Source organism: Pinus tabuliformis, chromosome 9 (assembly GCF_031772625.1).
Source record: "Pinus tabuliformis cultivar Carrire ecotype Pingquan chromosome 9, CPIR1, whole genome shotgun sequence".
In the NCBI taxonomy this organism is placed as follows: domain Eukaryota; kingdom Viridiplantae; phylum Streptophyta; class Pinopsida; order Pinales; family Pinaceae; genus Pinus; species Pinus tabuliformis.
This window is the reverse complement of record NC_142307.1, coordinates 1595696431-1595723624: the sequence shown is the minus strand read 5'-3', so window position 1 is coordinate 1595723624 and position 27194 is coordinate 1595696431. Positions and strand designations below refer to the sequence as shown.

The 27194-nt window shown below is 40.5% G+C and overlaps 1 protein-coding gene across 1 annotated transcript in view; it reads left to right on the top strand.

Moving 5' to 3' along the window:
* PP7 (serine/threonine phosphatase 7) overlaps nt 1-26876 on the top strand; it is a 168765-nt gene extending 141889 nt beyond the window's left edge. The window contains exons 4-5 of the mRNA XM_089441187.1: nt 25543-25650; nt 26451-26876. Of these exons, the coding sequence (XP_089297313.1) occupies nt 25543-25650; nt 26451-26525 (183 nt within the window). The 3' untranslated portion in view covers nt 26526-26876. The remainder of the gene's footprint in view (nt 1-25542; nt 25651-26450) is intronic.
* The last annotated feature ends 318 nt before the right edge of the window (nt 26877-27194 follow it).

The following is a 27194-nucleotide window of genomic DNA, read 5'->3' as shown; positions in this document are numbered from 1 at the left end:
TCCAAAGTGACAGTTATAGAGTAGTAGCAGTTAGATGCTGAGGAGCACAATGCAGTTTTGACAATAGAGCAAGTGGATCAGTGCAGCGTTGGCAACAATGTAGATTATTTAGTAGAAAATGCAGATGCTAGTAGCAGTCAAGACTTAGGGGACAGATCCATCATACATAGATGACTCAGTATTTTAGATGCTTCTCAGTTGCAGTTTGCAACAACAACAAATGAGAGGGAGTTGTAGTGCAGATGTAGAGTTGGCAGCAATGTCAGCAGCAACATAGATGCAGCATCAGAGTTGCGTAGTGGTTGGTGGGTAGTGACAGGCAATGACAGTGGCCAAACATCAACGTGACAGAGGGTGATACAGAGACATGGTGTTGTAGCACTACGACACTAGAACACCTTCCTCGCTAAGAGGGAGTGTTAGTTTTTGTAGCATCAATGTTCCAGTCTCGAAACTTTGTGGAGAGGCTAGAATACAAGAGTTCTCCATAACCCATAAATGTTTATGGAAACTCCAACTAGAAGTGTCTCAATTAGATTATTAACCTATTTTTTAACATTTTCGAAGTCTAAAGTTAGGAAAACTGGTTAATTAACTAGTGTTAATTGAGGTAAGGTGTGAATTATCTAGAAACTCACACGGATTGACAGGGAATTAATCTGGGCCCTTGATTAAGTTTTAATTGTGGCTATTGGAGGTCCAACATAGGATTATAAGAAGAAGTCGATGGGTAGATGGAGAATACACTTGAGGAGTTCAATTTCCTTAGAGAGTTCGATTTTTCCAGAGAGCCAGTAGTTGCCAGAAGAGCTCGAGTTTCATAAGGAAGTAGAGCTAGTGAGGGGCAGAGACAGTGAGGCTGGAGGAAGTTTTCTAGATTTGGTGTAGTGCATTGTAGAGAAAGGCCGAGATTTCTCCAGGAGGTTACGCAGACCCTTAAAAGGGTAGTTTGATTTTTGCTGAGAGGAAGACATCTTCAGTTTCAGAGGCTGGGCAGAGGTTCTAGAGTGCCAAAGAAGCATTTTCTCTGTCAGCAGCGGGCAGGACGACTTGATTAGCAGACGATTCAGGCAGCACGTGTGGCAAGCAACTTCAGGTTGACGTAGAGCCTACGCAAGCCCAGTTGGACGGCTTTCCTTTTAGTAGCAGTCAAGTGCCGAGATTGTTTGGAGTGAGGATAATTTCCCTCAAGATATTTTTTCCAGTATTTTCTCTATAGGATTGCCAATTTTCAACATCTTGATTGTACTTAGAATTTCTCACTGTTGCATAATAATAAAAACCCTCAGCTACTGCACTGGTTTTCCCATGTTGGGTTTTTTCTAGGGACATTTGTCCAAAAATAACTGTGTTAATTTTTGTGTGTGTGTTAGTATTTTCTCAGTTTCGAGGGCTATTTACTTCGGTAGTTTATTTGTGAAGGTTGAATGTCAGTTATTTGGTATTTGCCGTAGCAGATAAATTTTTAAATTAATTAACAATTAGAAAAATAATTTCTAGTTGTTGCATACAAAAATAATTCTTTTGACATGTTACAATATGCGCACTGGGGTCTTCTTCATATGACAATGACTTTATTGAACTCTTGACTTTATGACAAACCCTAGAAGCACTCAATCAGTGCTCGATCTCTATATAAAAAGACGTTGAGCATGAAATCCATGCTCCAAAAACTAACAATAATAATTTTTTCTTTATTTTTACAATATAGAAGAATCAAGAGTACATTTCATATTATGAAGACCGAACCTAGTTACATATTTCAACACTCCCTCTTAACTAGGGAGATATTCATAATGGTAAATGGACATTCTTAAACTGAAGAGATCTCATTAGAAGACTCGGATTGGTAATCCATCTTATAAGCTATTATTTCAACTTATCTCATTGCATTTCATTATACAAACCAACATTGTCACATAGCAAGGCCTTGACTAACTGCTCTATCTCTCCACAAGATTAGAGCACAATGCTGGCGAGACAATGACTGATAGACACCATCATCATTGTCTCTCAAGGCACATACTCTACCCGGGTGTTCACAGGGTATGTCCTTTTAGGACAATTACTGTCTTAGAATAACACATCCTCAAGGAAACTAGATGCCTATCCAATCCTCCATTCTTTCTTCACAAAGTGAAGACAAGAACGATGTGTCTATCTCTCCTTCTCAACTAGGGAGGAGATATCAACTAATCCAAGCTTGCTTCTCAAATATACAAGCTTCTTATTAGGAAGAGATTTTGTTAAAATGTCAACTACCTGCTCATCGATGGAGATATATTGTAGCTGCAACACTCCATCTTGCACCAACTTTCGTATGTAATGATACTTGTTATTTATGTGCTTTGTCTTTCCATGGAACACTGGGTCTTCAGACAACCTTATGCAACTGGTGTTATCACAATGTATAATTGTAGGGTCCATCGGTCCTTCAAACAGGTCGGACAACAACTTCCTCAACCAAACAACTTCTCTACTTACTTCACATGCTGCAATGTATTCAGCTTCAGCACTACTCAAAGCAATTGACTCTTGCTTTCTGCTAATCCATGATATCATAGAGGACCCCAAGTTAAAACATCCTCCAATAGTGCTTCTTCCATATGTCTCATTGCCTCCCCAATCAGAATCTGTATATCCAATCAATTGGACATCATTCTTTCTATCATACTTCAGGCAGTAATGGATTGTTCCTTGCAGATATCTCAGTATATGCTTGGCTTCTATCCAATGGTCATACTTAGGCTTTATTTGGAATTGACTGAGAATATTCACTACAAAACAAATGTCTGGTCGAGTATTCACAAGATACATTAGAGAGCCAACCAATTGTCTATACCTTGTAGGATTCATGGGGCTTGAATCAAAACTTCTTAGCCTCTTCAAATTTGTGATCATGGGGGTTTACATAGATTTGCAATCCATCATGCCAAATCTCTGCAACATCTTAATCACATATTTTCTTTGACCTAGGTATATCTCACTAGGTCCTTGCCAAACTTCCAACCCCAAGTAATAATGCATCAACCCTAGATCCTTCATATCGAATTTTGTTGCCAATTTCTTCTTGCACTCTTGAATACAACCTTCCACACCTATTATGAGAAGATCATCCACATATGGAAGAATGATTACTAGTTCATTCTTCACTACCCCTATATAGAGATTTGGATTAGCAAAACTCTTCAAGAAGCCCAGCCTTTGTAGGTATGTGTCCATCCTTGCATACCAAGCCCTTGGAGCTTGCTTAAGGCCATAAAGTGCCTTCTTCAATCTACAAACGTGAGTCTCTCTATCATTCACTTCAAATCCCAAGGGTTGTTCTATATAGACTTCTTCATCGATAGTACCATTCAAGAATGCTGTCTTGACATCCATTTGATGGATGTTCCATCCCATCGATGCTGCCAAAGAGACCAATGATCGTATAGTCGTGTATCTAGTTGTAGGTGCAAATGTCTCTTCATAATCAATGCCTTCTTGTTGGGAGAAACCCCTAGCCACAAACCTTGCTTTATATTTATCAATACTTCCATCTGCTGCATGTTTAATCTTGTAGAGCCATTTGGAAGTCACCACAGATTTGTCTTTCGGCCTAGGAACGATTTCCCAAACTCCATTCTTCATTATTGATTGATATTCTTCATTCATAGCATCTTTCCATTCTTGATGATTGACAACATCTTCAAAGGTGGATGGTTCTGCTTCAATCAACTTTGTCATATAGGTTGCATACCCTGAATATCTTTTAGGCTTCTTACTTTCCCTGAATGTACCCTTGGTTGCTCCATGTCCTTCTGCATCTTGAAGAGTAGACTTCAACCAATTAGGTCTCTTTCTATTTTTAGGAATGCTGACTTGTTGCACAGGTTCACTGGGACCTTCTTCTTCATGATTGGAATCTTCTACCTCCCTAGAAAATTCTTCAAATATCGATAGTTCTTCATGTTGGAAAATGTAACTAGGTTCAGTCTCCATTAAATGTATTTGAGTCATCTTGTAATGTACTTGTCAAAAGAATAAAGAAAAGAATCTATATTATTATTATTATTATGACTTATTAAAGCATGGGTTTCATGCTTGGGTCATCATGTTTTAGGTCAAATTCCCCATTGAGGACTTCTAGGATTTATTCTGAGTCAATAGAGTCATTGTACTTTTAAAGAGACCCTTCTTGGGCTTTTGAATCATGTAAAAAGGTTAAGTATTGAGTCAAATATGAATTATGTTGTCTCCACACCAAGTCGGCCTCAAAGGAGGCTATTCGACCTCACCAAAGGGCTATAAATGAAGCCATTTGAATTCCATTTGAAGCACTCTCTCTCACAAGCAAGTTTGATCTCTCTTGAAGCCAGAAGAAGTGCGAAATAGAAGGAGGAGGAGAAGGAAGTGCGAGTTTGGTTTAGGAGAAGGAGAAAGGGAAAATCGAACCTTTGGTGCAACTATCTCTCTCTCGTGCCCTAGTTTGGAAGATTGAAGTTCTCTTGTTGATGCCGTAGCCAGTTGCTGTATGATGTTGTAGCTAGTTTCTGTGTTGATGTCGTAGCCAGTTGTTGTGTTGATGATGCCACCTCAAGAGACTGTATTGGGCCAAGATCGAAGGTTCTGAATAAAGATCAAAGCCCTTCAGTGAAGATCGAAGTCTCTAAGGCAAGGTCGAATTTGCTGGGTCGAAGAAAGCGATGCCATTGTTGTTGCTGCTGTTAGGTCAAGAAGGATCATCTGCAAGTAAGGAAGAAGGTTGATTTGGTGTGGAGGATAATTTGTGTCAAGGTCAAGAGTCTTGGAATATCTTCGGAAAACTATTGAAGGAAGAATTACTGACTGGGGTTTCCCTTAGAGAGGGGTTTTCCCTCGCTGTGAGCCTACATTTGGTGTCCTCTATTTATGTGCTATTGCTTTGGTAATTGCTTGATGAACTAAAAGAAAGAAGATTTAAAAGAAACCTAATAAGAAGTCAAGAACATCACAAGTAATTATCAAGTATAAGAAAATCTTTCTACCTTTCTGATTTTCTAACACTTCATCATCAGAGTCAATCGGGAGATCGTTAGATTTCTTATATGCAACACTTGCATCAAAGATTACATCTCGCCTTACTTCGATTCTGTGCCCTTCCTTTATGTAGATCCTATATGCTTTTGAAGTGTTACTATAGCCAACAAATATGCCTTTTATGCTGTAGGATCCAACTTCTTTCTTGTATCTTTTGGAATGTGAATGTAGACAGGACAACCAAATATCCAGAGATGGTATACAAATGGTTTCTTGCCAGTGAATGCTTCTTCAGGTGTCATGTTGTCAAGTGATCTGTGAGGACTTCGATTTTGAATGTAGATAGCTGTTTTGGATGCTTCACCCCACAAAAATTGAGGTAAGTCTTGATCGTGTAACATGGATCTAACACTTTCTTCAATTGAGCGCTACTCCATTTTGCTTTGGATTATATGGAACTATTAGCTCTCTCTTAATTCTAGCCTCCTTACAGAAAGCTATGAGCTCCTTTGATGTGTATTCTCCTCCATTGTCAAATCTCAATATTTTTATCCTTCTTTTTGTAAGATTTTCTACTTCAGCTTTGAATTCTTGAATTTTTTCGAATACTTCATCCTTGGACTTCAACAAATGGATCCAAGATTTTCTTGAGTGGTCATCAATGAAAGTTACATAGTATAGACGACCTCTAAGAAATTTTGTAGACATAGGACCACAAACATCAGAGTGAATGAGATCCAAAATTTCTTTTGATCTTGAAGCATTGCTTCCAAATGGTTTCTTAACATTTTTACCTAATGCACATCCCTTGCATACTCCTTCATGATCCTCCTTAAGTTTAGGGATGCCATTCACCATTGTTTTTAGAGTTGGTAAGATTTTGTAGTGAAGGTTCAAATCTCATTGAGTATATATATGACCTGTTGTGTCTTGGCTAGAAGAGGAGGAGACCCCATAGCGGACGTCTCGGCTCTTGTTGAGGCATAAGTTTCCTGCTATTGTGTGGCTTGCAGGCGGTTGCACGTAGCCTAGGTTTATAGTGGCAGCGAGTTAGATTTGATCCTGGGTCTGTTCAGGATAACTCTCACCAGTTACGGATTATCCTAGATTAAAAAAAAAAAAAGGAAAAAAAGATTTTGTAGTGAAGGTGTCCAAACCTTCTATGCCAAAGCTCACATGGGTTGACTTCAATGTGAACCAAGGCTTGAGAGAGAGGTGTGAGTAACCTGTAGAGTCTTCCTTCATGAATCCCAATGATTTTTGCATTGTTGATGCTAGAGCCTTTATCCCATACCATAAATTTTCCATCTATAAAAGTGACTCTATCTCCCTTAACTTCTAGACATGAGAGAAAGTAATTCTTTTCAATGTTGCATTAATCGTTATCGGGAAAATATCGGCGCGAGGAAAAAATCGGAAAAAATCGTAATTATCGGAAATAATTGGAAATAATCGGGAAAAAATCATTTGGTACAAAAATATTCATTTTTTTTCAATTTTTTTAATATCTAAACCATCTACAACATAAAATAAATACATTGACACATAAATATGATAAAAGAACTAATATATAAGATGTTTAATATCATTTCTAGTGCTAAAATCACACATAACATTGAATCATGTCCTGAATAGTAAGTCCTGACTCCTGAGTCCCAACTCAGCCTCAAAATATCAACAAAAAATATAATAATGTATCTCATCATGTCATAATGTCATATACAATAAAATGAAGAAAATAACTAAAGTCTAATCCTATTGATTTCCTATGCCCCTCTTGCGAGAAAATGCCACAGCTTTCCCTTTCCCTCTAGATGTAGATGCTGGTGTTGGTGGAGTTGGTAGTGGAGTCTGCTATGCTCTAAAAGCTGAAGAACTAGAAGTAGGAGCTATAGGAGGCAGACCACGTCCTCTACTGGTGGCAGGGGTAGCCCGAGCAGGTGGTATCACCTGGAAACATTACAATCTCCCAATCCTGAAATCCTGAAAAACTGATAAGTCTGCTGGATTTTGAATGAAATCTAAAATTCTACTTTCTCCATATGAAATCCAATGAGGCCTGGAACCACTCTCAAACATCCTGAGTCATTTCATGGTAATATTAAAAATTTAAGTAAAAGGATGAAAATGAAGATTAAGGAGAATGTCACTTTTACTTTAAGAATTTAACATTACCATGAATAGCATATCAATACTAGGGCCTAAACTTGATCATTAAGCTGCCCCACTCAAAAATTATTTGTTTCTTTCAAAAAAAATTGCATTTCAAACATTTAGCATCCCTTAAAAACAAAAAAAAAAAACATTATAAAACCTCTTTGCCAGAGACCCCCACGATAATTTCGATTGCTATTGCGATAAATTCGAATTTATCTTTGATAATTTCAAATTATCGCGATAATTTCATAAAAATTGTGCAAAAAAAATTACCGGCGATAAATTTGTATAAAATTCGCGATAAAATCGTTTTATCGAAAAAATCACGATAAAACGATAAAATCACGATTTTCACAATAGTGAAAACATGGTACAAATAGAATGTTGTTGAGATGTATGTTTCTTCCATTTTCCAGCTCCAGCTAGGTTGATCCAGTCCCTTCTTACAAGATAGCTCTTCTTGTCACCAAGTTCAACAGAGTAGGAAGATTTTCCTCTTGATAGGGTCTTTAGTTGTTTGTGCTCACCTGTCATATGTCTGGATGCTCCACTATCAATTACCCATATATTTTCATCTTCAAACGTACCTGTAAGTGTTGAGAATAACCCTTTGTCCTTTGTAGTAGAAGTCTTGGTCATATGATTCTTGATAGATAATAGGAGATCCCAAAATGCTTTGATGCCTTGCTTGAGATGACTTGCCATCATAGAAAACTGCTTCAATGACTTCTTCAAAGATGTAGTGATCTTCATCATGCCCTTTGTCAACCTTAGCTCTGATACCATGTTGAGAAATCGATAGGGCTATACTTAGGATGATTTCTCTTATACTTGATAACTGTTTGTGATGTATTTTTACTTTTTTCTTGATTATTAGCTTCTCTTATTATTATGTTGTTCTTATCATCAAACAACTACCAAAAACATGAAGATCAATAGTACACAAGAACACAGGATGTAGGCTGCAAGCCAGGGCCAAAACCTCTCCACTTGAGAGGAAAACCCACAAATCTCTTCTCTTCTTATAGATTCTTCAAATGACGAATTCCAAGACCTCTAGACCAAGACCAATACCCTTCCAAGACCAAGCCAGACCTTCTTGATGATGTGCTTCTTCTATCCAAGTCAAACCTAGTCAAATCTCTTCCAGCGGCATAATTTCGACCCCTAGCTACAGAATTTCGGCCTCCACTACAGGTTTGAAATTTTTGGCTCCTGCATCAGTTGAAGCTTCCGCACATATGAGCGAATTTAGGGCTTCCAAGGCTTCTTTGCTCCACTTGGGTTGCTTCTCCTTCTAGGGCTAGAAGGTGACCTAAAATCCTTTCTTCGACCTTCTTTCTGCAACTTGATAACTACAACCTTGCAGTTGCAAAACCCTAGCCTTATCTTCACATGAGAGAGAGAGAGAGAGAGAGAGAGAGAGAACCCAAAACCTTCGTCCTGCGTCCTTCTATCCTTCTTCGCTTGCCTTTCCTTTGCTTCTTCTTTGCTAAAATGATTAGAAGTGAGTGAGTGTCCTTAGGAGGTCGATTTCCCTCCTATATATAGGCTTCCAATGAGGATAAGATGCCCTAATGAGGCTGACTTCTTAGTTGCCATGCCGACTTGGTCTTGGAGGGGTATTTTGACACTTAAAAGTTAAAATACAAAAGTAATTCTTTTGACATGTTACAATATGCTCAATGGGGTCTTCTTCATATGACAATGACTCTATTGACTTATTAACTTTATGACAAAACCTAGAAGCACTCAATGGGTGCTTGACTTCTATGTAAAAAGACCTTGAGCATGAAACCCATGCTCCAAAAAATAACAATAATAATTTCTATTTCTTTTTACAATATACAAGAACCAATAATAAATTTCATATTTATGATGACTGAACCTAGTTACATATTTCAACGAGTTGAACCCAAAGAATGGAGGTGGAATATGGGCTTGTAGTGTAAGATGGAAAGTGGTAAGCATGGAATAGGGATAGATGGAACAACACTATCTCAATCAAGGCTTCTCAAGTAGTGCCCCTCCTATACCTATTGGGCCATTAGGGGAGGTCCCACTAGACTAGGATCAAAGATTAACCCCCCATTTAAGGTGAGTGAACAAGGTCACGGTCAAAACCCCTCTCTCTTCCTAGTCACCCCATAATCCATATGAAATGTCCAAATACAAACACGCATAAGCACTCGATTGCAAAATGAATAAAGTACCTTTTAATCGGGAGTGCATCTTTGCCCATGTGATCCTTGCCAGATGGCTGAGAAAGTATATGATTGATGTAGGTGGCAGAGATAAAGGGCACGTCATTAGCTAGTGGTGGCTGTCAGTGGCTGCATGGTTGGCTGAATGGATGTGAAAAATAGGAGAAAAAATTTCTCCTATAGGAACACTCATTTTGGTGGGTAACAAACCCTAGACCTCGTCTTCCAAGATTCCTTGGATTAATTAGCTTTAGACTTGTAGTAACTTTGTGTTACTCTAGAAATTGCCTATGAAAAGTATTTGATCAACTAACAAAAGAAGAGAATTCACATGTAAACCCTTTTGTCTCATGAAAAAATTCACGTTTTGATAGATCCCAACAAATTCACAATGATTTTCCAAGGAGGAGAAGGCCTATATTTATAGATGAGGCTCTTCAAAATTTCCTCCTTGGCCTCCCACAAAATGAGAAGCTTGCAATCCACAAAATACTTGGAGGCTAAGTTAATTTTTTTTTGTTAATTTTTCAAATTTATGTTGAGTAAACCCCAAAAGGAGGCAAAATGCTACATGGATGAGGCCAAAAGGGGCCGTTTTGATTTTAAATGATCAAAATTTCCACTTGTAATTACATCGCTGGGTTTCTTGTAAAATCAACTCTTCATTGATGGTCCTTTTATTGATCCGATTAGCAAGGCTGCTAAGGACCTGACAACGTCACTGGATTGGCACACACAAGATGAGGATCCACTGTCACCTTGGCCCTTGCCCACACTCTTTAAGCCCAACACCTCCTAAATAGCTAAGGGAGGCTTCCCTGAATACTCTCCACTGCTTTGGATATATGACCAGTGCCTTTAGTGGAGTCAAATGGGTGAAGTTGTTCTTTGTGTGCTTGTTGTCTTGTTATAAATAAACATTTTTTTCTTCTATATAATACTACCTTAGCACCCACAGGGGATTTGAACCTTTGACCTATCGCAAGGAGTGCCTTAACAGAACACCCATTCACCATCAATCCAAAGCCCCGTGGGCTTGTTATAAATAAACATTAAAGAAAGAGAAGATTTCTAATGGAAAATTATTAGTAGCCAAATCACTTGATATATAGCGTGTAATCTATGGATTTTGGTCTACTGAGAATACTCTAACCGAATATGTTATTATTTTTCTAATTGAGTGCACCGTTTTAGAGTTATAAGCTAAGTCACTTGACACGACGACACAAGACACGAAGGACATGAGGATTCGAGTGTCAGACATGGACATGTTGACCCCCTAGAACAGGACACGTTAGGACATGTTATCTATATATATATATAGAGAGAGAGAGATTAAAAATTAGATATTTCTTACACAAATTCTCATTCATGATACAAATTCATTGATTCAAACATAGATCTTCATCTAGATGTAAGTTTTACAAAGTAACATTATGCATACAAATACAATTGTGACATAATACATATTCATCAATGATCCAATAGGAGAAAGACAAGATACTATAGTTTTCTCATTAAGTCATCAAAATCAAAATGTGTTACATAGGTAGTAGCAATGCCAATGGCAAATAGAAATAGCAAATACAAAACAACTACAAGCCTCAAGGCAGTAGGTAGCTCATGAGTCATCAATCCTCATCATCAAAATCAGCATCACTGTACTCATCATCATGGTCACCACTACTCTCCTCTGCTGCATCCTCCTCCTCTATATCCAGTGTCATCTCTGCCATCACTGTACTGATCATCTTGGTCAACACGGCTCTCCTCTGTTGCATCCTCCTCCTCTGTATCCAATGTCATCTCTGCATCTGCATGTGTGGAGGATGACCCCTCTACAGCATCACCATCATCAAAAGTGATAGGCTCTAGCACTGACTCCTTAAGATCCAAGTTGGCCAATGCCAACTCAACATCGCTATCCAAACCCATATCATCAAGAAAGACATCCCACATCTTTTTCTTTCCCTTCAACCACTCATCCCTCTCCTTGTAAATAAGACGAAGGTTGGTGTGCACATACACCATTGTCTCTGCCTTGGACTGCTCAAGCTTGCTCTTCTTGACACTATACAAATTCCCATATGTGCTCCAATTCCTCTCGCAACAAGAGGATGAAGTCACCTGAGAGAGGAGCCTCATGGCTAACCGGTGTATAAGAGGGCTTGTTGTTGCCCCATGAGTTGCCCATCAAGAATAGGGAAAAGGGCTTCTTACCCCCTGTCTCTAATCACATCATATCCTGCAAATTGACCGATGGCAGTGGAAAACTCTGCAAAGGCGTCCTCCACCTCATCAAGCAATGATCTATCCCGAAAAATCCACCTCAATGCATCTTTCCTCCCCTGTGAAATTTCACCATGCATGCGAGGAGGGAATTTGCGGGAAGGTCCACCATTCAACCACTCATGGCTGTAGTATTTTGGGTTTAGTGAGTGAGCCAAACAATGTAAAGGTGTGCAATTTTTGTCCCATCTATTGACAAGAATATCCTATATGGTGGTGAAGAAGGCCTCCGATGATGTCTCATACTCGGGGCACTCACTCTGTAAAATAATGCTCCTCACAGACTCAATCATGGAATCCCATCCCTCATAAACCTCTCCCAGGATGGGTTGGTCTGTTTATGCAAATCGAAGCAAAGAAATGATAGGGTCCATGATCTGAATAAGTAGATCTACCCTCTTACACCAAGCATCATCTAACACTGTGTCCACTCTTTTTGAGGTTGCTTGATCTGTCATTCTCTAAAAAGACCAAAACTCTGAAATAACCATGGCCCCAAGAGTGGTCTTGACCTCCCTCAACCTCTTCAACACGATGAACGAAAAGGAAAACCGTGTATTTGCAATCTTCAACAATGATAGATTGGTGTACTCCTTGTAGATAGTGAGGGCATTTGTATGATTGTGTACAAAGTTGCAGATATGATGTGCATCCTCAATAATGCTTCCAATCCAAAGCACATCAAAAGCAAGAGATTTAAGTGCTAAATTCAAAGAATGGAGAATGCAAAGTGTCCAAAATACTTGTGGATATTTAGTTTCCACAATCATGCCAACAACCTTGCAAACAGGTGCATTATCTGTAATGATTAGCACACAAGAATCAACACCTACATCTTCAGTAACTTTAATAAACAACTCACCCATATATTGTGCATCCTTCTATTGTCCAAATGCATCCACTAATTTCAAGTTAACTGGACCATTCAAGGAAGACACCATGAAGTTGATGAGTGGGTGCCGTGCTAGATTTGTCCATCCATTAGAAACAATGCTAACCCCAGATGTTGGCCATGCTGATTTAATAGGCTCAAGCATTTTTTCCATCTCTTTCTTTGCCTTCGTCAACAATGTGGTTCTAAGCTTCTCTGACCCAGGAGGCACATACCCTAATGGAGCCCCTTGAGTTAGAGCTCGGCACATCTCAATAAATAAAGGTGAGCGTGCAACATTAAAGGATATGAAGTTCTGGTAGAAAACAAATGCAATGGTGAGATCAAGCTCTTCCCGTTTCTCTTTCTAAAAATTCTTGTCCATTGGACCAAGTGCCATTGCCTTTCTTTTTGCTACTTATGTCCCACCAGAACTCTCAAATGGAAATATGTTGCTGAAGTCTTTTTCCATTTCTTTCCTCTTAGCTAAAGACGCAATTCCACAACTTGGTAAAGCCAACAAATGAGCTTTCACACGGTAATATGTGCTCATGAAATGATTGTTGCAATAGTTGCATTTCCAAGCAACATTGCCTCCTCCCTTCATCTTGTTGCCTGGCCCTTGCTCTCTTGTGACATATTTCCACAAGGGATATTTGTTATCTTGAGGCTGTTGTCTTCCCTCAACATTTGAAGCCATTGTTGCAGCCCCACTTCCAATAGAGGGAACACTTGCAGACCCTGATGAAATTGGAAGAGGAGGGGCATCTCCAATGGGGACATTCTTCCCCTTCCTTTGCCCCTTCCCTGCTGCCCTTGATTGAGCCATGAATGCTGTAAAAAAATAAAGAAAAAATGCACAAATTTGTAAAAAAAATGCACATGCAAACTGTTGTAATAAAAATGCAAAAAAAATAGAGACAAAATGCACTTACTTGTTGCTTGAATCGCCTCCAAAATGCTCCCACACCCTTTTCTCTTCGCTCTCACACACCCACAACAAACCCATAGCAAGAGAAAATGAGTATTGTGATGTTAGAATGGCCCAAATCGGCCTTTTATGGCTGCACAGAGGTCAAAAAAGCGGGACACGTGTCCCAGAATCGGGACACGTTCGTGTCCCGATGGGACACGCTCGAACACGATCCAGAGGACACGTGTCCGATTTTCCCAATTCGGGACATGTGAGGGCTGAGGAATGAATCCGGTTTCATAGGTTATAAGTGAAAACAACTTGCTGTCTTGTTGGATAAATTGCAAAATTTGCGTTAAAATGCAGGGGCAGAAAGCTATTACCCGTGTTAAAGGCCTCTTATTGTGTTAAAAACCTCTTCACAATTACCCAACAGTATAAGAAGGGTAGAGGGTAATTCTTGAGGCTTTTGAGGCCTCCCCTCCAATCATTGTGACAAAAAACTTTATCTCCAGGTGGCTGGAAATCAATTTTCAGAATTTTGGGTTATGTAAAATACACCCAAAAAATTCTGGGTTTAAGAATAGGCGATTAAGGTAGCTGGAAATGATGGAAATATAGAGTTGAGTATAACCAAATCTAGACAATATAGTTGGGAAAGTGCGGGATTTGGTTGTAGGTGGCTAAAAACGCAGGTCCAATGAACAAAAGCTCTTTGAATCTGCGATCCTACAACTTATTGTCTAGATACAAGTGTCAAATTGATCCAGGTGGATATTGGTGGCCACCCGCCAATTCCACTTGGACCCCCACCATCGTTTCTTTCAGTTTTTCAGTTTCCTTAATTGTAGCACAGTTTACTATTTTTAGCAGTTTTTCGGGTCCTGAACTTTTGGAGCTGTTTTGAGGCCCTAAATGATGTTTTTTGGGAAAACTAGGAGCAACATGGGTCCATGTACCAATATTGCTCTTCCCAAAGTTGTATTCCTCAGATAGATCTTTCTAACGAGGTATTGTGTGCGTCAAACAGAGATCATATGCCAAAGTTACGACCCCGGGAAGTTGATGTACCAATTTACCCAAAACGGGGTTTGGCGCTTCATCTCCTAGGGTTAGGTTTTTGGATGTTTAGGGTTTTCCATTGTTTCTCCACAATAAATAGGCCTTTGAGTCTCATTGTAAGACGGTTGAAAGGCATGTAGCCGCCACATCTCTTCTCAGATATAAGCTACCATCGCCCTAGCTAGTTTATTTCCATTTTTGTTTGTAAGTATATTTCAGTGTTTTATAGTAATGAAATGAAGTACTATTTCTGTTGCATCTTTGTATGTATGGTTATATCTATAATTTGTTGCGTTCCTGTTTAAATTCGGATCAGTGGTATCAGAGCGGTTTGCTCTTTCTCAGTCTTTCTTTGCATGTCCCAAATGAGGTCGGGATATAAGGAGTTAGGGCTTGAACTGGTCGAACCTTTGCAAGACCAGCCTCACAAATCCCGACGGCCTGCTATGGCGGATGAAAAGAAAGACGAGGGGGCAGGAGATCCTATCAAAATCTTGCTCGAAGAGGCCCTCGAGCGACAAAGGAACGCGATGATGGACAACTTTGCCCAGATCCTTCAGCGGCTACCCAAGGGCAACACATCTACTTCGAGTAGCTACTCTGGAAGCGCCACACTCCTTAAGGTACAAGTTAACTTTGACATTCCCATATTTGAGGGTCAGATAGATGCAGACGCCGTAGATAAATGGATAAATTTGCTAGAAGGGTATTTTTCTGTTCATGATTTTTCCGGCCAGGAAAAGATTATTTTCGCTCTTCTCAAAGCCACCCCCACGTCAAAGACTAGTGGGAAACCTACTACGAGTAGAAGGATGAAAGTACGACCTCACTATTTTCAGTCGCACCCACTTGGAATTCATTTTGGGCAGCCATCAAGGAGCAGTACTACCCTGTTGGAAGCTATGAGGATCAATACATAAAGTGGACCACGCTGCGGCAGGGAAGGGACCAAGACGTGCCGGAGTCTACCAATATTTTCCATACCCTTCGAACAAAGTTGTGTATCAAGGATTCAAAGCAGCATTTGGCACTCAAATACCGCGGCTCCCTGCATAGGTACATCCAGGACGAAATAGAATTCCTGAACATCTCCTCGCTTGGCACGACATACTGATATGCCGTCAAGATCGAGCAAAAGTTTAAACAGAAGAAGTGAGGCTTTGGATCTGTGAACCCGAAGCAAGGGAACGGTGCCCCCAAACCGCAGAATGAAAGACAAAGCCAAGGCGGGGCGGCCCAAGACAATCCGCCAAAGCTGCAAGCAAAGAACAACGCCGCGAAGTCGAAAAAGGACACGGGAAAGTGGTGTGAGTTCCATAAGAGCTCCACTCACAACACAAGTGAGTGTCGGGCCAAGCAGTCACTGGCAGTGTTTTAAGATTCGACTGGCTCAAAACCGATTCGGCTGAGTTGGTTCGAGTCAAGGCCTCATTGGGTCGACTCGGCCAGTGAACTGGTTCGGCCAGCCGGGTTATTACTGAGCCGATCGAGTTGTCTAACAACTTGGCCAACTCGGTAATAACCCGGCCGGCTTGGCTGAGTCCGAGCCTACTCGGCCGGGTTGGATGACAGTGGCCCGTGAACTAAAAAACAACGATTTTTATTTTTATTTTTTTTCTTTCGGGGGACTCCAAAGTTTTCACTATGATATTTTAATGGTTTTTTGTCCCTAAATGAGTTTATCTCGCTTGATCTTGAGAGGTTTGTTTAGGTGGTATCACATATGTAGTAGAGATTCCTTAAGGGATATCTTCATTCTTCTTCAAAACCTTCCAATAGGTTCTTTGCCCCTTTATTAAAGCAAACCTAACTTTGTGGCCCCAACCTTGGCCCTCCAAAGAGGAGCATCGAGCCTTGAGTTGATTCCACGTGAGGCTACACCCCTTGATGAGCCTCCAAATGCTAAAACACTAAACTTAAAAGCTTGGACGTTGGACTATTTGATGATATGCCCAAATGGACTGAAGATGCCCCCTCGCTAGCCTTGACCCTGTTTTGGTGGATGGTGCCTTCTTCCAAAGCACAATTGAGGATGGTTATCATTGAGATGACTTAGGAGGGCTAGCACATCCCTCTTTGATGCCAATGCTTACCCTTAGGGGTGCCATGTCACTCACATGCTTGAAAAGGGTGACATAGGGTCTCTCTTAGATGACAACATAGTGGAGGATGCACCTTTTGAAGATGTACACATGCACTTTGGAACTTTCTTGGAGTGAGGAACACTCTTGGACCCTTGTATTAGTTCCTTGATGACTTACAATCTATTTTGGAGGATAACGCCATTTGTAGCCTCCTTGGTTATGTGTTTTTGTTATGATATCTATATCTTCATCATGTATGTATTGGACAGTGCACTGGGTGCCATTTTGCTATAATGGATATATTCATGAGCCTACTATGATCATATGTTGTCTTCTATCTATATTCTAATGCTGTGTGTTTGGAAACATGAATGAAAATCTTTAAAATTATGTTTTTTTATAAAAAAAATAAATATTTAATGTATTTTTTACAATGATTGAGTCAAAGAAATCGAGCCGACCAAGTTGAGACCGAGTTGGAGTTAGAGTCGACCCTTGGCCGAGTTGGAGTCGGAGTTTTAAAACATTGGTCACTGGTGGCCGAACTAAAGGTTTCAGAATCAGATGCATGTTCCGACTCTGAGTCAGAACTCGACAAGGGGAATGACAAAGGGAAGCAGATTATCGATGCGGAGCCCAACGCCACCGTTGCCACCACGAAGATCCAGAAGGAGGAACCCGAAGATCCAAAGGAGGAGGAGCGCCTCTTCCACTCCTAGATGTGGGTAAAGGGCTCCCCGCTACAGTTCATTGTCGACAGCGGGAGCCAAAAGAACCTCATTTCGGTAGAGGTCGTGAAGCGGCTGGGCTTAATGACCACAACACATCCACCACTGTACACCATCTGGTGGCTTCACTAAGGACGCCATCTTTGGGTGAGCTAGCAGTGTCGCCTTCCATGCAACATCAAGCCCTTCACAGATGAGGTATTGTGTGACGTTGCTACCCTTGATGTTTGTGATGTATTATTAGGCCAGCCATACTTGTGGAAGCGACATGCTGTGTATGAATCAAAGCCTCGTGTTGTTATTGTTACTTTGGGAAATAAGTTGTACAGGATACCAGAGGTAGCACCGCCTACCACCATCTCTTTGGTTATTGCGAAACAATGCAATAAGCTCATTTCCAAAACTGGAAAATTTGTTTTCTTGATAATACGCCCTCAAGGAAAGAAGAAGACGGTGGCCACGAACTCCAAACAGGGCCCCTTTGCATGACAACTATAGATGGACAAGGTCGTGGAGGAATACGAGGACATCTTCACCTCCCCCGCAGGGGTTCCTCTGCATTGTCAGGTCAAGCACTCCATTGATCTGACCCCAGGTGCGCTGCTGCCCAATGGACCAATCTATCAGCGCTCCGTTCTGGAGAATGATGAAATCAAGAGGCAGATTCAGGAACTGCTGCAGAAAGGTCACATCCGTCCGAGTTCATCGCCCTGTGGGAGCCCGATCGTGTTGGTACAGAAGAAGGATGGGACTTGGAGACTCTGTATTGACTATCGAGCGCTGAATAAAATCACTGTCCGTAATATACCCGATCCCACGGATTGATGACCCCTTGGACCAACTGAAGGGGGCAATATATTTTAGCAAGATCGATTTGAAGTCAGGATATCACTAGGTACCAATCGGACCCTCCGATGTGTGGAACACTGCCTTCAAAGCCAAGGAGGGCCTTTTCGAATGGTCGGTTATGCCTTTCGGGTTGACGAATGCTCTTGCAACCTTCATGACGCTAATGGATGACATCTTGTGGCCATTCAACAACTCATTTGTAGTGGTATATTTGGATGACATCCTGATCTTCAGCCAGAGTTGGGAAGATCAGCTCCACCACATCTGACAGGTTCTCCAAACATTGTAGCAACACAAGTTATGTGAAAATTTGGAGAAATGCACTTTTGGCATGACCCAAGTTCAGTATTTGGGATACATTATTAATGAACGAGGGGTGCATGTGGATCTAGCCAAGATCCAAGTCATTCGAGATTGGCCATCTCCAGCCATTCTGACAGAGCTCTGTAGCTTTCTGGGTCTTGCCAACTTCTACCGCAAGTTCATGTTGGGATTTTCTCATATCACTTGGCCCTTGAGTCAAGTCACCAAGGGAGGAGCGAAAGCAAAATTCTTTTGGTCTGAATCTTAACAGAAGGCATTCACAGAGTTGAAACATCACCTCTGCTCGGCACCAGTGCTCGCATTACCAGACTTGCAACAACCATTTGAGGTCGAGACAAATGCCTTTGACTATGCTATTGGGGCAGTCCTTACTCAACACAGGCATCCAGTGGCATATCACAGTGAGACACTTTCAGACATAGTCCGGAAGTATCCCACTTATGACAAAGAGATGTATTCCATTGTGCAGGCCTTCTGACAATGGAAAAATTACATTTTGGGGAAGCAAACGGTCATCCACACAGACCACCAACCCCTCTAGTTCATACAGACCCAAGGGAAATTGCAGAATGATCGCCATCAAAAGTGGTCCACATACCTGCAATAGTTCCATTTGAATATCAAGTATAAGAAGGGCAGCGCCAATAATGTTGTAGATTGCCTCAGTCGACCACTGATCATGGCATTAACCATCGTTCTTAACTCTTGCGGGCACGATATTTTTGATTGGCCACTTCCCTACAAAGGCGAGCGAGAATTCAACCACACATACCAGACACTCTTGGAGGGTCGGCATGTTCCAGATTTTAACCTCCAGGATGCCTTTTTATGCCACCTGGATCACCTTTGTGTTCCTTCAAGCGAGCATGCCAAGATGATTTGTGAAGCACACTACAGTCGGGCTGCTGGGCATTTCGAGGTCGAGAAAACGGTGGCAGTACTGCAGAAGTATTTCTATTGGCTGAATCTTCGACAGGATGTCGGGAAGTACATCAGATCATGCACTGCCTGCGCCATTGCCAAACTGACCATCAAGAAGCAAGGCCTCTATACCCTGCTGCCTACCCCTAGTTGACCTTGGGAATCCATCTCCATGGATTACATGTCGGGCCTTCCTTCTACTAAGCATGGAAACGACTGTGTTTTTGTGGTTGTCGATAGGTTCTTGAAGATGGCCATTATGGCGGCTTGCAAGAAGAATATCACAGCAGAAGCCACTGCTAAACTCTTCTTTGAACGAGTGTGGGTACACTTTGGGATCCCACAGTCTATCATCTCAGATCGAGACAACAGGTTCCTCAGTACATTTTGGTCTAGTCTCTGGTCGATGCTGGACACCAAACTCACTAAGTCCACAACCTTCCATCCCCAAACTGATGGCCAGACAGAGGTTGTCAATAGGATGATCGTACACATTCTACGCATGTACAACTCAAAGCATCCACGCTCATGCGATGAGAGCCTCCCCTATGTTTAGCATAGCTATAACTGGGCTCTCCACAGCGCGACTGGCCACAACCCTTTTCAGGTGGGCTTGGGATTCTAGCCACTATCTCCCATCGATGTGTCCATGCCATTTGTAGCTACTCAGGCAGATTCGGCTCATGTCCAGTCCGAAACAGATAAGGCAAACAACTTCATTGAGCACATCCAACATATTCGCCAGTAGGTCCATGACATTCTGGAGAAATCAAATGCCAAGTACAAGCAGCGACATGATCAACATTGGGTGCCACACAAGTTTCAGGTCGGTGAAAAAGTCTGGTTGCATTTGCAAAAGGAACACCTTACCGGATCACAAATATGCTTCAAAATAACTTATACCTAAAAGGTGATCTTTAGATCCAACAAGTTATGATAATTTACCGCGAAATCACTTGCTGAAAATGATAGACAAATGAAAAATGCAGCAAACTAATATTAAATGCGGAAAAGGAAAAACTATTTTATTGTTTAAGAATTTTTTATAGATTTTTTGGTTGTCAGATTTATACCTATGTGAATAGAGTTTCACCTTTTGACCGTAGTGTGAAGTTGATGCTTCCTTAAGTCGCTAAGCACGATTTATGATAACGATCTAACCTGAAAAACTTTCAAAACCTCCTTAGGAGTGGCCACCTCTTGGAGTGGCCCCAACCTTTGCTTTATATGCTTGTTAAAATACGAGATTCTTGAAGTGACATAAAGCTTCCTTGCGAAATGGTTTGAGACAGCCAATCGACCTTACCTGCAACACAACAAACAAGTGGAAAATCCTAGTTGCTCATTGCCACATAGTATAGTAGCTCCTCAATGGTAGAGAACATTTAATCTTAGGATAATTTTTATTGATTTGCAAATTAGAATTAATTTCAATAATTATTTTTGAGAACATTAGCAAGAAAAGAAACATAAACAAAAAACCACTCCATAATATAAGCACAATGTTTGCAAAAAATATGAGCTCTTGTATCATGATAACACTTCTTGATAATACTTCGTATTATAGTGCATAGCTCAAGGATCAAAGTTTTTCTCTTTATGATATAACATTTAATTTACCCCTTAAGATGAGGCAGTTTATCGCTGACCAGGATTGGGACATGCAAGGGTTCATTTTGATGAGAAGGAACATCAAGTGCTCAAGAAGCAGGTGATGGCTAATGAGGAGGGTAGAGCTCATGCTAGGATTTTTCCCACACGATAACGGATGTCCCAACCATCTTTTGCATTTTGATTTTTTTTTTTCTTTCATTGTGGCCATATTATGCTTTTCCATTCTTTTAGCTGCATCAACTTCCATGGCAATATTTTCTGTCCCTACTCAGGATGTGGATAAGAGGGTGTGCCAAATCTCAATGAACCAATGACAAGTTAGACCTGAAGAATGGAGGTGGTGGAAAGGGTTTATAATGTGACACGAAAAGTGTTAAGTATGGTAAAATGGAGAATGAACACACTACTTCAATCCAGGTTTTTTCAAGTAGTGCCCCTCTTATAACCCTAAGGCCTTGGGGGAGGTCCCGCTGGACTATGGCTAAATATTAACCCATGGTAAGGTGAGAGAATAGATTTACAATCAAGATCGGTCAGTCATCTAGATCGCCCCTTACATCCACACTAAATGCTCCAAACATTAAGTAAAAGCACCCTATTGCAAAATGATCAAAGTACCTATTGCGCAGTAGCCCATCTTCAACTAAGAGGAATGTCGGATGGCGAGAGATGTAGTGACTGGTGCAAATGGTGGAGGAGCTAGCATATCATCATCATCATCAAGCTAATGTGTAGGGTTGCTGTCTAGCTGGTTGTCCAAAATAAGAGAAAAGTTTTCTTGTAGGGGGTCTCACACATTTTGGTGAGTATCATGACCTATATTTATCTCCAAATTAGTCCTTTGCAGATTAAGTGTTTTCGAGACTGATTTTGGCTTTGTTATAGGCTAATTGCTTTTCGGCAAATTTTCTAGGTTTAAAACCCTAGTTTATGACAACCATAAAATTTCTTAGGGTTTCTTGCTTCTGGGACTTTCCTTGTGGTGAATGGTTGAATTAAGTTATCCTAACACTAACAAGACACTTCTTGGCCAAAATCAGACGATTATTATCCATATCCACTAAAGCCCTAATTTGCGAAGCATATTCCAAGTGGATATCTCATTGTAAACCTTCTAGAGGGCATTTAGCTTGGGTTATTCCTGGGTTACTTGATCTCTAATGCTTATCAGGAAGCCAACCGTGTAACGGGCATTTCCTTACTAAATATCAGGGGAATAGCTTTTGAGGTTATAGTGGTCATTTTGCTGAAGCTTACGCATCTTCTAGGATATTGCCTAGTGCAACTTTGTCCTAGGCATGCTAGATTTCGCTGTAACATAGCACACAAGGATAGATCAGACCTTGACAACAGACTATGAACATAATGATAGATCAAACCTTGAGAGATGACCTTGATAAATCAGACCTCGAGAATAGATCTTGACACAAGGATAGTTCAGACCTTGAGCAGGAATGGGGTTTAGGGTTTTGGGCATTTAGTTTTTTGTGATATTTTCTTTAAAAGGTTCAATTATTGGGAATTGGTGGGTCGAAAAAGCATTGGAAAATTTAGGATCCATTTCATTTTCCATAGGATCCATTTCCTTCTCTAGGGGATCCGTGCTTTGCTTCCATGACGGATCCTTATGGATCTGGATCCAAGGATCTGTGGATACTACACAGTGGTGGCAGATCCAGTAACACATGCTATATTGCACAATGACTATTGTGCCAAAATTCGTAGGTTTTCCATGTGTTTTGTTTTTCTACACTCTTGCTATTACAATGAGAATGGCCCAATATCATAATAGTAATATGGCATAAAATGCATCTTTTGTTTTCTCATAGGATGCTTATTTTTCTTTTAATACATTTAATTTGATTTATTTAAGCACAGTGTTAATTTTAGGTATGTTCTATGCTTAGAGCAATTTATTTCAATTTTCACAGTTAGCTCAATATCTTATCTAGATTAGCAATCACATCAGCATTAAAGTAAATTGCAGATAGAACATAAAATAGATTGCAGAAGACAAGCCAAGACAAGAGGACACAAGATGTGGCGCTAGCCAGGGACAAACCCCAATGTGGGGAAACCCTTGATCAATTCTTCTTATATGTTCTTCAATAGTTCAACAGAGAGAGAGATGGCATATTTACAACAAAAGTCAACACTTTGACTTATAATAGCATAGATCATCTCTAAGAGGATGATACATGAGGTAGCTGAATTTAGTTGAAGACATGCTGCTTCAACTGATTCTTCCAGGTGACTCCATCACCCATCATAGTGCTGCACCTCGTCATCATGTTGCACCTCACTGTGCTGCATCGTGCTGCACTCATCATCACTATGCTGGACCTCATTACCATGCTGCACACATCATACTGCTGCACCATGATTGCTTGCAGTCCCATGCAAGCACCATGTCCTTGCTGTCCCATCTACCATGCTCCACCATGATTGCATTTGCTGCTGTCCCACTGTTTAGCATTGCTGTGCCATGTCATAGCTTGCTGTCCCCTGCAGCACCATGCTGTTGTCCCACTGTTTAGCATTGCTACTGCTGTCCCAATGTGCTTTGGCTGCCACATGTCATTGCTGCTCCTATGATTGCTTGCTGTCCCATTTGTGTTTGCAGCACCGTGCTTGCTGCTGTCCCATTGTAACCTACAGCAACCCAACAATCATGCCCCAAAACATACCTTGAACAACCTTAATGAACTGCGGCCTAGTCAAGGTAGATGGTTGCCTTCTCATGCTGCTGTTCTGAGCATATGGCAGCCCCTAACACTTCCACGCTGGCCTGTGGCCTACCACAGACCTCTGCTGCACACTAACAGCCTTCTCAAACAGTCTTACCTTACCTTTTGCTGCCCTCAAACAATCCGTAATTCTCCTTTACAAAGTCGGCCTCTTTGTAAGTATGAACAGACCTCATTTAGAATAGCGTATGGCAGTGAATGACTGCGTCTAGGGTATTCTAGGACAGCAGCATTAGGCCTACGTTTAGGCCTCTCCATACAGCATTATGTTCCTCCTTTACTCAGCCTAGGAGCTTGCCCTCTTGGTCCTAGAACCTTGGCCCTCCATCCATCAATTTGGTCACTTGAAGTGGCCTGCAGCTAGGGCATCATGCAACCCTCCTTGACTGCGGCTAGGTAGGCTTTTAGGACTGCGGCTAGGGCAGCTTGTTTACCCCCCTTCATAGCTGCGTTAACCCTCCTTCCATGATTGCGTTAATGGTAAGGACATCTTCTTTAGGTCAGCGTATAGGTTCCTTCCATAACTGCGGTTTGATCTCCATTAGGGCAGCGTAGATCAGCCTCCTTCCCTCCTGCGTTTAGGGCTTCCTCTCCTAGATTTCTCTTCAACTAAAATCCAAAGTGAGTGGAGAGAAATCAAGAGTGAAGTTTGTGTGAAATGACTCTCAAGTCACCTCCTTTTATACTAAAACGTTGAGCACATGTGGGGGTTATTTGGTCGCTCGCTGACCTTGACGAATTGTCTTATAACACAAATAAATTCATAACTCCATGAATATTTATCGGAATCGGATGATCTTTAGATCAATCCTACACCTCTCGATGAGAGGAGTCCAGGAAAAATATCAGCTGCCATAAATAAGATGACCCACATGGAGTTTGGCCCTACTTGCCAATTTTAACACATAGCCATGAGTTCTTGTGAAACTGCATTTCTCCTATTTGTTTCTCAATGGATGTTCAAGGATTTTTCTAAGCGTTAAACAAAAATGCTCCACCCTTGCTGGAATCTAAAAACGTAAATCTTGGATTTCTGAATGATCCATGGCTGGGGTTGTTTTTTTGACAAACTGGGTTGTTTTAGAGACCCTAGAAATCCCATAGATCACATCTGAATTTGGTTAAATTGTGTTTTTGGTGTGGTGGGATTGCCGTGTACAGATTCTGGCCAAAAACATGCCAGAAGAAGCAGCCTGAAAGGGGGTGTGAAGCACTGGAAAATGGGGCCTTTTAGTTAACTCTTAGCTCTTGTGATGAATTGGTTTGTTATGATAATTAATTGAAAGCAGAACTGAAAATTTGCAAGCCATATTTAAATTTACAGGTAGACATGAAAATCATCAAACATCTTCCTGAGCTGTTCTTTGCTAGGTCTGTAGTAATAATATATCCAAATTTAAAAATAATATGGAACCGCAATTCAATAGGTGTTAATGATGGGACAGGTCACGAATAAATTATGGTAGGTCTTTTACTGTAGTTCGATCTTTTTCCCTCTGCTAATTGCTGCTTTTGTTGTCAAACTTCTAATAAAGTTTACCTGCTCCTACATTTAGGAGGTTTTATCAATGGAAGCGATGGATAGTTGTGAAACAATAGGAGAACAAATTAAGTGTCCTTTGTTTTGGATCAAGTGTTTATACAATAGAAACTTATGAAACAGATATTACTGTATATGCATAGTTGAATGCAAATATAGTACGTGCATGCATTGTTCAAATATCAATGTAGGTTCTATTTTTCCTTGAGCACTTATCTTCAGGTGATTGAACATGATACAGGCCAGCACGGAGCGTTACAATAATCGGGGTGCATATATTATATTGGAGCCACCTGATTTTGCTAATCCAAATTTTCACACATTTGAAGCTGTAATGCCTCGGCCAAAGGTGGGGTTCTACATCATACCTTTTATATTTCATTTCAGCATCTCAATCATGGTTCTGAGGTGAAAGCTAGTGCATTTATTTACTCATGCACAAGTACATCGAGGGGTTTGAGAGTGTGTCGAGCTTGAAGAGATGTTAAAGATTTTCATCTCACAATGTACACAGATCTTTTGCGGGGCTGCTAGTAAACCGCTCAAAGCAGTCTTGAGTGCTTTTAATATTTTTCTGTTGATTAGAGCTTAATCATCTCCTTTGACATGGAATTCTTAATGAAGAGCATTTGCTTGCATCAATTTCCATCCTCTTCTGGTGAAGTATGGAGGAGATTCTTGGCTTATTTCATGGAGACCCACTTACGTGCCCTTTTCATGGAAAGTAATTGGATTCTCACTGGCATACAATACTCTAATTGGAGTGGGTTGGGGCTTATTGAGTTTTTAATGACAAACTAGCCTTCCTCTGAAGGAGAGTAAACTGCCAACCTCAGGCTAGCTAGTGAATGAGAAATGATTGAGGCGTATGTGCTTACTGTTAGAGCTTAAGCCAATCTCTTGACGGTTCAGTGCACAGAGATAGACATCTCCATAGATATGGTTCTAAGAGAGCACCTTGGAGATTTCATATCACGTTTATGCTGCTAATCGTTAGTAAATGAGACGGAAATTTTTTATCATTGTTATTAGTACATATAATGTTTAATTTTCTGGTTACTGAGGGCTAATGCTAGGTTTGTGATTATTTATATTTGTGGGTAATTTCCATGTGTTTGAACTTTTGACTGATTTTATTGATCTTTGCAGGTTAATGCTTATTATGACTATGAAAATGTTATTGATTCAGATGAAGAGCTCGATTTGGATTCTATTTCAGCGTAATGGGGATATCCGATTATTTTGATTGTAATATTTATAAACTATATGTACGTTTCTAGTTTCAGTGCTATTTATTTCAGCTATTTCAGGCAGATTTTATCATTTATGTAGTGGAATGCCTCTTTTAGAGGTGAAGAACATATGGAGATAGTAGTTATTCTCAACATTTTCAAGGAAGATGTTGACACATCTGGCTTAAAGTAATGTATCATCTATGCAGTGGATGTTCTTGTTTTGGAGGTAAATGATATATTAAAGATTTGGCAATAGTTATTTTCAACATCTTCAAAGAAGATGTTTTGTCACCAAGCATTAAGTAATGAAGGATATGGGCTGTCATACCATTTTTTGGAAGTTATGTTTACTGGTTTGTGGAAGCAAAAATTTGGGAACCTTGAAATCAGCTCTCCGTGGAAGAAGGTGATTAGTTAAGGATGGATTGATTTCTTTTTAACTAGGAATTATTTATAACTGTCTTCTCTTATGGGACTGTGCTAAAGATTTTGTCGCTTCACGGACCAGAATCTGTTTTGGGAACTGAATAAATATATTATATTTAACAGTGATAGCTTGAGCAATCAACTCTCAAACAAGTTTATGCTGGTTGATATCACAATAATGAAACTCTCCTCTTCAATGAGGTTTGATTAATTTAAATATGAATGATCATGT